At 44.3% G+C, this 14,371-nt stretch overlaps 1 protein-coding gene across 1 annotated transcript in view; it reads left to right on the top strand.

The window, feature by feature from the left end:
• C7H3orf20 (chromosome 7 C3orf20 homolog) overlaps positions 1 to 13,298 on the top strand; it is a 52,050-nt gene extending 38,752 nt beyond the window's left edge. Inside the window, exons 14-15 of the mRNA XM_034777297.1 lie at positions 10,087 to 10,212; positions 13,015 to 13,298. Coding sequence (XP_034633188.1) covers positions 10,087 to 10,212; positions 13,015 to 13,147 — 259 coding nt within the window. The 3' untranslated portion in view covers positions 13,148 to 13,298. The remainder of the gene's footprint in view (positions 1 to 10,086; positions 10,213 to 13,014) is intronic.
• The last annotated feature ends 1,073 nt before the right edge of the window (positions 13,299 to 14,371 follow it).

Below are 14,371 nucleotides of genomic sequence, written 5' to 3'. Positions count from 1 at the left end.
CTACTTCCATCCCCCACAAGCACAGTCCAGGCCTTTGAGTGTGCTTCAGTATCAACACTCTTCTCCTCTGTTTTATAGCAAGGCTGGAGTCTGAGCTCCGGGACCTGACTCAAAGGTTTGGGTTATGCTATTGAGTATCTTGACTTCAGTGTCTACAAGCCGGGCGCATGGAAGGATTTCCCCACTCTGAGCCCCTTTGATTTTAGAGGCAAATCCTGCTCCCCTTCTCCCACCCCACAGGCAGGGCCGGCTCCAGGCACCAGCGCAGAAAGCAGGTGCTTGTGGCGGCCAATGGAAGGGGGCACCACATCCAGGTCTTCAGCGGCAATTCGGCGGCCGGTCCCTCAGTCCCTCTCTTCCTCTTTGAGCTGCCGCCGAAGTGCCACTGAAGAGGAAGAGAGGGAGAGAAGAAGAATGGAGTGGCACGATTGAGCTGCCACCGAAGTGCCACCGGTCAGCTCTATCTTTTTTTTTTTTTTTCGCTTCGCCGCTTGGGACAGCAAAAAAGCTGGAGCTGGCCCTGCCCACGGGCATAGAAATATCCAGAGGTCACTTTAATCTAGCAAACAATAGCAGTGAAGCCAGGGTAGCACGGGCTGCACAAGACTGCCTAGGACCCTGGCTATGTACTCAAGCAGCTATCAATCTGATTTTCAATGAGATTTGAGAAACCCTGAGTCAGGGTTTGTCTACAGGGGGACATCCAAGAAAGTTAATCCAGATCAACTAAAGGTGTGAATTTGAAGTGGGCTAGTCAAACCGCATTAAGCTCTTGTGCGGATGCTGTTATTCCAAATTAAAGTGGCCTTAATTCAGTTTATCTGAATTCACTTCCAAAGTGAATGTCTACACATGCTGCAGTCACACCTCTGATTATAGTGTGCACATGGATACTTTTGAAAATCCCATTCTAAATCCAATTAAATGGATGCACAAAAGGTGCACTAGGCAAATCAAAACCACAGCTCGGCTATAAGTAAAATAAAATAAATGAAATATACAATCAAGAAATAAATATACAAATGAATCAAATAAACACAATATTCAAAAGGTAACAGCCTACTTGAACATGGAGCCAGCATGGCCTAACGATAGGACCTATATTGGCAGTGCAGAGATATCAATATTATTTCCCACTCTGCCACTATCTTGATGTGTGACCCTGGGCAAGTCACCAGGTAGATTTTCAAAAGCACCTAATGGATTTAGGCATCCAATTCCTTTCGGTGAGAGTTCTGCTCCATAAAATCCCTTAGACCTCCCCATGTGTAAAATGAGGACAATAATGCTGAATCACCTTTGTAAAGCACTTACAGATCCCAGAAGAAAAGCATTAAACATTAGCTGTTATTTAAAATAAGTAACTCCAAATAAATTTCTTTCCAGTGCTTCAAGGGAATATCTCATGTTGTGCATTCAGCGGGCATTGGTCTGTAAACTAGCAATGAGAGGTACGTGCCCAGATCCATCCACAATCGCTGCACTATGGTAAACTGTGTGCCCCAAAGAGCACATCTAGCATCCAAAGGGTTAATTGGTGCTGGGTGTTGGGAGTTTATTAGGCCAGATGAGAAAATCCTTAGCTGCACGTATTATATAGGAAGGGTATGAGCTCATTTGCAGTCTCTTACAGTAACCCTTCCTCACCGCTGACTAATGCCTGTTCGTTCCTGTGGTATGTAACGTTCTCTGCCGTCATGTCCATGGAGGCCAAAGTTATTTTTAATGTGGCTGTAATATGGGTAGCAAAAATATCCAGGAACAGTGTTAACTTGTTTTCTTTTTCACTTTAATCTTGCTGCTCTTGGACAGGAAACACAGACTACACTGTGTACTGGAACCTGTCTCAGTGTAGTGGATGGATACAGCAAGGGTGGTTGACCCTTTCACTGCTGGGCACTAGTGGTTTGCTTGCAGGAAATGTATGCCTTTGAAGGGCTAAGGTAACTGAAACTTCTATAATTGCAGGTTCCCTTTAAGACACTGAAAAGGTCAGTGCATGTGCTCTCTTTCTTTCTCTTTCTTTGTTGTTCATCTTCTTTCTTAGCATCTTATATTTCTGATCTGCACTAAAATTTGAGGGCCAGATATTTTATTCAGTCCTTGCTCCAAGCAAAATTCCCATTGGTTTAATAAAATGCATTCTCAGAGCCGTGAGGAAAGGTGCTGGCCCAAAGCATACACATTCTGCAAACCCCCTTTCTAGAGGAGGAGAGCTCAGTGCAGCCAAATCTGGAGCCAGTCCGTGCTGCTTGGCTATATGACTTGGGGGTGGGGGTGATGGTCAGTCAAGAGTAACACAAAGCACTCGGGTCCCAAATCCATCCCTGCTCCATTTCCATTAATGTCAACGGACCTAAACCTGGGATAGATTTGGCCCCATTTCTCCTCTGGGACTGAGTGTGCTCCCAGCCCTTGTGCATTTGAAATGGATTTGGGAGCTTACATGTGAGGCTGTGCGCACTGTGGAGGGAAATGGAGGGCCATCCCGGTAGTCTTAAAATAAAGGCACAGGATAGATTAAATTGGATTAAAAAGATGGTAGAGGAACATCATCTGGACGGACTTTTAGATCACAGCCAGGCACTAACCAAGTGCGATGAGACTCAGATGTCTGCAGGGTGGGGTCTGTGCAGAAGGCACAATGATGGCACAAGACTCAGGTATATCTGGGGGCTGTTGTGTCCCAGGGAGTGACCCACAGTAGCGATGTTTGCTGTATTTCAGACTGTACAGTGTTTGACACAGCCCCGGGGCAGAACGCTACAGAGCCCCAGACAGCCCCATGTTTCAGCACGCATCCTCTTGGAGTGGGGCAGTAGCATGCTGATAACAAGATGTCTCCGTGCGACGGGAACGGCAGAGTTTAGGAATCAGGAAGCCATTTTACGTCACCGGGGCTTGTCCGTGATCTTACACTCGGACTGACGGATGAGGTCGAGATAAGGGAGGAAGCAGAGAAACATTGCGTCGGGGCTGCAAGCATTCATTCTCCCTGCAGAACGTGCCAAATGGGGAGGAAGGACGGGTGGGAGAATGAGGTGGAATGTGGCTCCTCCTCACCCAACCCATCCCATGGTCATAAATATATTGGCTCACAAAAACGGGAATGAGGATCAACTGTTTGTTTCTAAGGGCTTCCACCTTCCCTTCTGCTGGTCTGAAGCCAGGAATCTGTAGTGTGGAAAATGTATAAATATAAGGCAAAATTCTTCCCTCCTGCCTCAGCTGTGGACTCCTAGAGACTACAGCAGGCGCAGATGAGACAGGGAAGAGGGCTCAGTAAATGGCAAGTCTTTTAGCTGTCAGACTGGAGAAGAAAGCACAGCTTGGCTAGATGCTGCAGTGGAAGAACGAATAGGGTTTGGCGACAGCCTACAGGTGCGAGGGAGATGAACAGGGCTAAGTCTGATAGCAGTGCCCTGCCAAACATGGGTAATGAGGAGAATGGCACATTTGGTGATGGAGAAAGGAGACAGTGGAGGAGTTCAGTTCCAGTTGTGCTGAAGTTGACTTGGGAGTGGGAGTAATTGGAGATGTAGGACCGTGCAGAAGGGGAGAGGTCAGGGCCATCAAGTTTTACATGAACATAATAATTAGAAGATGACTTGTCATAGACAAGAAGAGAACAAGGGCTGCAGTCAATGGCTGGAGTCTACCAAGGATTTAACGCAGGTTAGTGGTGGTGTATTTTTAAAAAACAAACAAGAAAACAGAACCATGCTACCAAGTTCAGCCAGTAACGGGAAATTACCACAGCTGTGTTCTCTTCTGTGCGTGCCATTGTGAATTGCCTGGGGAGTGGGCAGGAAAATAAGCTGAAGGCTTGTATAATAGGATGCATTCAACATAGAAAAGGAATGCTAGAAAGTGGCAAAAAAAAAAAAGAAAACCTGTCAGTCTGAAGGTCAGTGAGACAAATCTCTGGCACTGAGTTTTCAGGAAAGGTCAGAGGTAGCCCAACTGTTTATGAAACATTTAAAGACAGGTCCATATCCCACCCCATCCGCTTGGATTCCTAAGAAGTCATAGCAAGTGATCAATATTTTTCTTGTTGAAACAAGTCAAAGAGTGGAAGTAAGAGGAAGGTGAATACATAATGGCTTTGTCATAAGACAAATAGACAATCTAAGACAGACTTGAGCTTCCTAGAGTACTGCCCATTTTGTAGTATATATTTTAAAGGCTCAACATGACAGCAGCAAAATATGCAGAAGTCATAAGATTTGCTCAGCTGCTTTAAGAGTCTGAGGTCCCTGCTGTTTCTCAGTGCTATTGCTATTATTTTTTATTAGCGCTAATAATATTGCAATAGTGTTGCTATTGCATTGAATGCACCTACAGTGAAATTTATCCCAGGAGAGGGTATGCAGAAAACAGTACAAGACTGTGTCTCAGGCAGCCACTGGCGCCTTAAATCCCACCGAGACTAAGGAACTGGGTTATCCAGTTAATGTTTCAGGTAGTGATGGATTATGCATTGCACATTTATCGTAAGTAAAGTCCCTGAGTTTCTGCTGGTCTGCATAATCGGCTGTAATAAATTATCAAAGAGCCAGGCGCCCCCAGTCCTAAACTGCATTAATGCCTGTGCAGTCCGTCAATGTCTCTGTCCATTGCTGTGAATAATTGAGTGCGGTGACACAGGCTAGAACTTTGCTAATAGTTAAAATGCTTTCAAATTAAAGCAAGTAATGGAGGGAACAAAGGAAACTGACTGAAAATCATGTCCATAGGCGGGTCATTTGGAGCTTTGTTCTTGTTGTTGGAAGTTTGACTAGCCCTCCATATACATTGGGGTGAAACTTTCTGACATCCCCCAAAATCAAACCAAAACAACTTCTGCTTTTTAAAGGTTCTTGGATAAAGCCAATGTTGATTTGATCCCAGCTTTTCTTTTCTTCTGACATTCATTTTCGTATTGCATTTCTTTCCTGGTGCTTCCATTCTTCAGTGTTCTGGAGGAAACTTTCAAAGCACCATGCACGAGACTCCTGAGAATGATGTTACTTCAAGCATTAATTTTATGGGAATATTCCCTGAAAAGCACAGCCCACTGAAAACTGAATCCAGGTCTTCAGAGAACTTGAGTTCTGACTGATCTTAGTGCTTAAAACCACAGGAAATCCTCTCCCATAGTATGTAACCACAGAGCAATTTCTTGCTCAGGCAAATACCAGATGGCAAGAGTCTATGCTGGCATGAAGGATTTCCTCAGCTTTATAACACTTTATAGGACGCTTTTCATTCATGACTTTCAAAGCACTTTACTACAGTGGGAAAGTGTCATCTCCATTCTTCAGAGAAACTGCAGTGTAAAGAGATTAAGTATGGCTGGTCAAAAATGTTCTGTCAAAACTGTTTTTTAAAAGGAAAATTTGGTTTGTGACAGAATGAACCTTTTGGTGAAGTGTCACCTTTCTCTGGAAATGTTTGATTTTTTTCATCAAACTGGTGCCCCAAAACTGAAAAGTGTGTTGTTTTTGGCTGAAAACTGACTGGAGTTTAGTTGCAACATGTCCCTGTTCTCCTTCATGGGCTGAACTCTTCAGCTAAACTTCGTCTTCTGTGATGCACTGTGGCCATGGGCCTTACTGCATGTACTGCCTTCCCTCGAGCGAAGGGTGTGATTCATCGTGAGAGATGGAGTCTGATCAGGGAGCCTGGCCTATAGAGGAGAATGGGACCGTGGAACACCCAAACTATAACTCCCATGAGACACAGCAGCGGCATTTCCACACTCAATATTTCATTTTTCATCTGAAAGATTTCGGTTTTTGATTTTGGGCCAAAAATTCAACATTTCAGCAGAACTGCCCCCCCCCCCCTCCAGTATTTCCAACCAGTTCTATTATCAAGTGACTTTCCCAAGCCCAGTCAGGGGCAAATCTGTGAACGAAGCCTAGATCTTCTGTCTCCCAGTCCTTTGTCTTCACCTCTCAATCACAGTGCCTCCAACTTCGGACTAATGTGGACATTGTTAGAAGGAACAGAGAAAGAAGATGTAAAAGACTTCTAATTGCTCCATGCACTCTGGCATTGGTAATAAACAGGTCATATAGAATGTGCCTGTCTGAGCCAAATGGGCAGCCTCTGTCCAGTGCTCTGAAAGCAGGGTTACAGCTGACCATTTAAAATGTGTATCAGACTTGCTGATCCATCAACCTTCTCTTTGCACTGTCCCCATAAGTCTCCCGAGGGACAGTCTCCCTCGCACACAATATGATCATTGACACAGTCGGTGCAGTTAGCTGGAAAGACCCAATACTAATGTTAATAAAAATTCTGACAAGAATAATGAAAAACCTGCCAGTTGCAATACAAAATATTGTTCTTCTGGGAAATTAGAGGTTTTATTCGATGGTGGTATCTATGGTGTATACCCCCCTACACCCCTGTTGCACAGGAAGATGATAACAAAACGCTAAAGCCCGTGTGAATACATTTTCCCCAACCTGGGACTCGGTTTAACCATGCCCATGTTGACCAGAATCGCCACGGCTAAGCATCTCATTACATTATGCCCAAGATACCATCAGTATCTAAATAACAGGCCATGGCAGCTGGAGCAGTGGACATTGAAGCTATTAACTCTTGATCAGAAAGGGCAGCAGCTCCAAGGCATGGTCTCACCTGTGGACTGCTGGCTCCTCTTGGAGAGCAGCAAATTCTGTTGCTTGAGCTGTAAGTCCCTTTATGGATACTTCAACGAGCAATCTCATTTTGTTTTAACAGGAACAAGCCAAGATAAAATGAGGCAAGTAGTGAAAAATAAAGCCCAAAGCATTTCCACCCTTAATGTTAGAGATCCTCCACCAAGCTGTGATTTTCCACAATCTAGCCTGCAAAACAGCATGTGATAACTATATCAGGTCACTGCAAAATGGGACTAAACTTTCAATATCTTCCTCCCAAGGATCTCATAAAGCAGGCTGATTGGGATGCCTCTCAAAGGACATGCATCCAGCTGAGGGATGCAATGACTCCTGCTGTCATCTGTGTTGCAGGGTCACTCTGCATTCCTTCATTTAGTGCCGATGCAGGTTCTGACCCGGCTTGACATAGCGAGATTCCAGCTTCTAACTTGGACAGCAGCCTCTCCCTTGGCACTGCTATTGTATTATATAGCTGCAGCCATTGATATGATGTTATATACTGAGGGCGCTTTGCTAGCGTCTAGCTCTCCAAATGTGATATAGAGTCTCCTTTGACATGTTTTCCTCATCAATTCCAGTTGCAACTCTGCAGTCCTTCTCTCTTGCTCCATACGCCAGAATCTGTCTATATATGTGCTGAGATAATACCACGGTGACAGGTGTCTTAGAAAAACCTCAGCTAGATGGGTCTCTGTGACCTTGGGTAAAGCGAAACTCCACTTGTAGCAAAGTAGAATGAAAGCCCCTGACTTATTTCAATGCATTACAGTGTACAGACATCTACTTATAGCTGAATGAGACCTCTGCCTACCATGTAAGTCTTCTGTGGGGATAAAAAATTACTTCTCTGTGAGCCCTATCCTGAAAAACTGAGCAAACCCCAGTTAAAGTGAAATGTGCTAAAGCGCAGCAGAGCTGAAGGGGTGGATCCTCAGCCCAATGTCGAACATCGGCCTGGTATATGTGTCCAGACAGCTCGCTGATGGCTGGTGCTGGATGTTAGGGCTATGGGAGGCTAATACTGAGAGTGTGATACTTTAGAGATGCAAATGACTCCATTTCCTGCCCTGCGAAGATTATACTCTACATAGGCATGGGTGCAGTTCTCGTCTGTCCCCTCCATAAGGTAGATCCATATTGTCTTTGGACCATGTGGCCATTTCTCATTCATTTCTCCCACCCCAACCCTGCCTCCATTTCCCTGGAAGGAGACACCATGGCTATAACTTTCCCAGCATGCAAGGTGGGCGTACGTTTCCCAGATAGGTTCTCTGCTGCTTTGCTCCCCTTCCCTCGCCTCCAGCCAATGGAAACACATTGTTTCCACTGTTTTAGGCCGTTATGCACCCATTTAAAATTCCTGATGATTTCACCCTATAAAGAGGGTTCACGTGTGCATGGGTCTGTGACTGTCCATATGTACCATAGCATACTTTTTAATGGTTTGTGTTTAGCTACAAATGGTTTGGGTAAGCTACAGCGAGTGTCCAGATCATGGACAACAGAACTAAGACCTGTGAAAGCCCGTAGCACAGCCAGTCTAATTGCTGATACAGGGGTGCTGCCTACGAGGAGTTGTCCGTGCAGTCTTTACTTGGGCAAAGTTTGTTGCCTTTGATCCAGATGGTCTGTTTCAAGTACTAGTGCTAAATAGTACATCAGGAACCTGCTGGGATTGTGAGTAATAAGGCTTATGAATTAATTTAGCTAGGAAAAATAAACGACACAAAGTAAGAAACTATTAGAAGGGAATTGCAGGTATGCATTCTCCCTTAACAAGAGAATGTGATCACAGGTGGATTTCATAATGGACTCTGCTCATCACTTCATTACACAAAAGCTATCAGCCCCATTTAGTGTAATGAAGTTTCACTATTCACTTCACCCTTTAGCAGCCTTCTGGAAATTCGGTTTCTTGTAAAGCAAGTGCTGCTTTATCTGGGGGCTAGGAAGGATATAAAGAACTAGTTAGGAAAAATGCATTTTGAAGGGAAATTGTTAAGTTCAATGAGCCCCAAACTTGACTTTTGTCTCACCTTGTTCTCTTTGATTCTTGCATGTGATTTCCTGCCCCCACCTCCCAATGCTCTCTTTTCTATAAACAGTGCCAGTTACCCAGTCCTAAAATCTACACCACACCGCAGTAACCCTCTGACCACAAACTACTGGCCCTGGCTTAGTTCTCATGAGTCACGCTGCAAAAATGAACTAAAGTCTAGCACTTATAAGCAGACCTCCTTATCAGCACAGATCTGAAGGTGCCTTACAAGGATGAATAAACATAACTGTCTCCATTTTACAGGTGTTCAGAGAGGTTTACCTTTGCTAATATGGTGAGGTAGTGGCACAGCTGGGAATAGGACCCAAATCTTCAGGCACTGTGTGCACTATCCACAGAACGATGGTGCCTCCCTCACAAGCCTCTGTGAGCTTCTGGAGGGAATTAGAAATGGGTGGGAAGGTTTTAGTTCCAGCTTGCAAGGAGTGATGATAAGGAACTGTGTGTTTGGCTTTGTTTTAAATAATGTCGCATTTAAAGACCATATGTTTATTCTGAGGCATGATTCCACTCAGAGCTGTGTGAGCATTCAGGACAAACTTTGGATCATTTCCACCAGTGCTTCACTGGGAACAAGGCAAAATCAACGTGGGCAAAAGCTTTCTTTTCCCCCTTTCGATTCGACGCAGCAAATTTTTGCCATTTTCCATGGTGAGGCCCAGTTTTGTTTAACCAATTGGCAGGGATTTAGTCTCCCTCACTTTTATAGAAACCAGACAGAGAGTGGGCAAGAACTGGTGTAACTGGGTGCAACAAGAACAACGCTGGAGTAAATGGTGTGTACATGGACACATTAACTCTGAATTTTACTGCTACCGTTTATATTATAGTAACATCTGCAGGCCCCAACTGAGATCAGGGTCCCTGTGTGTTGTACAAATACAGAGTAAGACATAATCCCTGTCCCAAGTTGCTTACAGTCCAAATAGACAAGACAGACAAAGGGTGGGATACGAAACAGACTCAGAGAGAGGTGACGTGACTTGCCCGAGATCACACAGCTAGTCAGTGATAGAGCTGGGAATAAAATTCAGATCTCCTGACTTCCAGTCCAGTGTCCTGTCTACTAGACCATCTTGCCCCTCTCCATTTGGCTATTGATGGAATTCAAAGAAGGGCTAGATAATTTTAGATCCAATATTTGGTGGCTGTTTAGGCTTAGGTAATAACAGTTATAAAATCTCATTCTTCGGGATGTAAGATGATGATCTTGTGGTCAAGGCAGCAGACTCTGGATTCTGCTCCTGGCTTTTCCCTAGACTTTCTGTGTTCAGGTCTGGACATCTGGTTCTGGCCCTCCACTGGCAATGCCAAACATGCTCTTGAAATGCTAGTCAGCAGTGCCAAATGCAGTTCTTTTTGTCTCTGCAGTGCTATCCCTGTGGAGGACCCTGACCAGGACAAATTGAAGAGCCAACAAGATTCAGTGGAGACAACTAGTGAAGAGCCTTCCTTGGTGCCCAAGAGGAAAGACGCTCCCCGCTCAAAGCTAAAGATGTAAGTAGCTGTCCCAGGGAAAGCTGTCCCCTAAAAAGCCAGGAATTAGCTGAAACATCTGCAGGTGTTCCCTATTAGCTGCCCTCTGTTAAAGACTTTTTTTAAACGAAAGGCTTGGTCTTTGGAGAAAGAAGAGGCATGGGAGTGACTTATTTTGCAGGCCTCCTGAGGTTTCTGCTAGTTCCTCTCTAACCCTGATTGTAAGCTACATCTTTTTTAAAAATTGGTGCACGGAGAAGCTAAGGGAAGGATTGGTGTCTTTTTAGCTTTTCTCGCTCTCCACTCAGGAGACAATTTGCTACAGCGGGAGTGGCGAGCTTAATGGAAAAGGTGACTCTGTGTAATCTGACCTTTCCTTAAAAGTGCTGTAGGGAATCTGGTGATGCACAGAGATCCTCAGGAAAACATGCCATTTGTTTTTTTCTGCCTGCACTGCTATGTTAATGAAGATGAACTTTTAAACACTCCTTGTTTGGACTGAGGAGGGACTAGATGAGGGTCTCTCCTCTGCCTCACCTTTCACTCACTGATTCCATTTGGATCTCATGCCACCGTGTGATACCTCTTGGTAGATGCTGACTTTAGCACAGTGACTGTAAAACTGACCTCAAGTCAGCAGAAGATTTGCTTGTGAGAGGCATCATATACGTATGAGAGCTTTGGAAGGGCAGAGCTGTATTCTGCCACTGAGCCCAATTATGCCCTCACTTGCTCCCATTGAAGTCAATGGGGTTGCGTTGCACAAAGAACTGGATTCATTGATTTCATGGTACTTTCAGCACCTAAACATGGGCTTCAACCATGTTAGCTAAAGGAGAACCCTTCTAGCTGTGAAATAGTAGGAGGCTCCATAATCACTAGAACTAACCAGTGGAGGGAGACATTATTTTGTGCATTAGGCCAGTGCATTATCTCAGATACTATGATGATGAGCACCCTAGAATTATGATAGTTGGTACTGATGGCAGGATGGATGTGGGGATCAGTTATGGCTGATGAATTTTCCCCCACTATTGAAAAGGTGCTGGATGGTCTGATGAGCTATCTTGCTGTTCCAAATTAATTTTCCATCAGTGGCTTCCATAACTATGATTTTGTCAAGTCATATTCAAGTCAACCCAAAATTTGTTTTATTTGCAGTCTCATCATAATTTCCATATCTGTCCATCATTTCACTGCCTCAACATTTAGCATAAATGATATGTTCTGCTTAGGAGAGGCCCAGCAGAGGCTTAACAAGGGGTAAAACAGGTCAGGTATGAGGCACACTGGCAGACCTGTGTAGAGATCTGAAGATTGCAACAAGGGCTATGTGGGCTATGTGCCATGATGTTGAGATGCATTTACCAAGCTATGGGTGGGTGAGAAAAGCCTGCACGGAAGTGGAGGAGCCCACTTGGTCCTGTAGTTCAGCTGACCGGTACATCACCTCTTAGATGTTGGACCCTTAGATCTTCTTGTTCTGATGAGTCAATACTGATTATATCAGTCATGTTATGGTAGTCAGTATTAAAACAGGACTGACAGACTGGACATTCACTCCTGGGGAATTAAAAAACATGCTTTTCTAAAAGGAGTAAAATTGCATTTTCTTGTGAAAAGCCACTTGCAAATTAATTATTTTTAAATTAATGACACAGTTTTTTTAGTGTTTCCACAATAAGGAGGAGAAGGGAATCTGATTTTGTGCCTCTGAAGCCCTTAATAAGTTAAGTGGTGTGTCTAGAGAAACGTCCCCCTCATCTGGAGAGTTCAAGATGGCAGCTCTTAGTTTTAGAGGGGTGTTGTCTAAACTTTTAGGCACCCTAAATATGTAGAACTTTTGCAATCATCATAATCCTTGGTAAGGGCGAGAAATTGTTTAGAGTGGCCCATAGGATTTAACGAGGAGCAGTGGGAAGAAACTGAAAAAATAACATGTAGGGTGATTATTAGTAAAAATGTCCTCACAGTGAGGTCTCAGACTGTAGGATAATCCGCCTGGGATAGAAACTCCATCCCTTGAGTCATTTAGAACAAGCCTAGATAAAGCGATTGACTGTACACTCCAGAGAATGGTTCTGGATGAATAGGTGAATACTAACGCACAGTAGACCTCTCCCAACTCTAAATTTCTGTCAGATTCCACACTGACATATGCCTGTGAATCTCCCACTGGACACAATGGGAATCTGCCCATGAATATACATAAGGACAGAATTTAGCCCACAGAGCCTATCAAAGCCTAAAATGAGACTTTAGAGGCTGAATTCTGCTCTAAGGGCATGTCTACACTGCCCCACAGTTTGGACTATGAGGGTGTGAATAGCAGCATGCACCAAAATGCTGCGCTGTAACTCCCCCATGTGGATGCTGTGGGCTCAAATGTACACATCCCTAGTTCACACTAATGTACTCCTCCTCAAATGGGATTTGATAGGAGTTTCTCTGCTATAAGAGAGCTAAAGTCAACCTTATGTTGCCGCTTTCATTTGGTTTGTGTGCACTTTGCTCCAACCCTCACAGGTAAGACTAATCTAGTCTTTTCCTATTTTCTAATCAGAGCCCCAATGGGTGGAGTAGGAGTGTGGGGTCAAGTCAAATAAGACACAATTAGGACTGTCTTGGGCATTTAAATGAGTTAGCCCATTTCTAAGGAGGCTGTATTAATAGGTATCATATCTTTATATTGCTGAACTGTGCTTTTCCTATCACGGCTTTATTTTTCCCATATGAAATATTTAGGATCTGATTTATAGATACCTTCCCTCAAACTACAAGACAGCTCAACCCCCTTTACCCTCTCTGTATTTTCCTTATTAGATTAAAGACTTTGACAGCCATGAAGTGCATCTTTTCAATGCAAGAGCAGCAGCAGCAAAAGCAGAAGAAAAACCAAAAACCTCAGTTAGCACAAGCAAAAGACAGCGTAAAAAAAAGCGACACTAGTAAATAGACACCCCAGGCGTCTACTTCATACAGAGATATAGACATAGCTACATCTTTCTAAACCTACTCTGCCATTTTGTCCAATCTGTTCTATTTTGATTGTTAGTTACAGGAAGTATTTACTTTTCAAATCTCAATATAAAATTGCAGTCAGCAAATACTTCTTGGTTTGCTTGGTCTTGTTTTCCTCACTTAAAGAAGGTTCCTCCCGACGTATACTGGCCCCGGTGATTGCACAATGCTTGGAGAATTCCAGCTTGACGGAAGAACCTGTGAGAAACCAAATCATTGAGGATTCATGTGAACTAAGTGTCTGCTTTAACCAGTGTCCAAAGACATCCTAGAATGTCTTTGCAATGGAGGTAGGGGAATGGGCTGACACTGAACAAGTCCAGGTGAGTCAGGAACATAGAGGAATCTTTGCAGTAAGCTGGTTTGAGTATCTGCATTTCCGAGGGCTTGCCGTAAAGGTGCAAGAAGCAAAAAGGAGAGGATAACAGCCTGTTTAGATAATACTCTGGCAACCAGTGTGATAGTACACTCAGTTCTATATGACTGGAGAGACCCAGGACTGGGATAAACAAGAGATGCTGGCGAGCAGTACTGAGGTGCCCTTGCAGAGTTGTGAGAAAGGGACTCTCCAAAATAATTAGGAATAAAGCAGGTCGGGATAGAGGGATTTTGACAGAGCTGTGGGGGTGACCCCACAACTGGAAAAGAACTGAGTTTGATACTGGTCAGGATGAAGACACATTGGCAGAGATACTTCAGTGCATCTCCAGGCAACCCCAACCAGTGGGCTCCTGCCATGTGGTGCTCTGGTCAGAATTTAAAGCCGCTGCGCATCCGCTGAAATAGGATTCCTATCCAGTGCAACAGCCTCTGTGACTGTCAGGAGGACATTTCACATCCCTTTGTCAGCAGAAGTGAATCTGCTCAGTGGTTTGAGCATTGGCTTGCTAAACCCAGGGTTGTGAGTTCAATCCTTGAGGGGGCCACTTGGGGATCTGGGGCAAAATCAGTACTTGGTCCTGCTACTGAAGGCATGGGGGTGAACTCGATGACCTTTCAAGGTCCCTTCCAGTTCTAGGAGATGGGAGATCTCCATTAGTTGTTATTATTATCTGTGGATAAAAGAGGAAGGACATCAGGGAAGAGCTCCCAGCTGATTGGAGGTGGAGTTTATCTAAGGTTAAACACATAACAAACTGCACTGGCATAGTGCCCTGGT

The sequence above is a fragment of the Trachemys scripta genome, chromosome 7 (genome assembly GCF_013100865.1).
Source record: "Trachemys scripta elegans isolate TJP31775 chromosome 7, CAS_Tse_1.0, whole genome shotgun sequence".
Classification (NCBI taxonomy): Eukaryota; Metazoa; Chordata; order Testudines; family Emydidae; genus Trachemys; species Trachemys scripta.
Note: the sequence above shows the minus strand (reverse complement) of the source record. Positions and strands in the feature narration are given on the sequence as shown.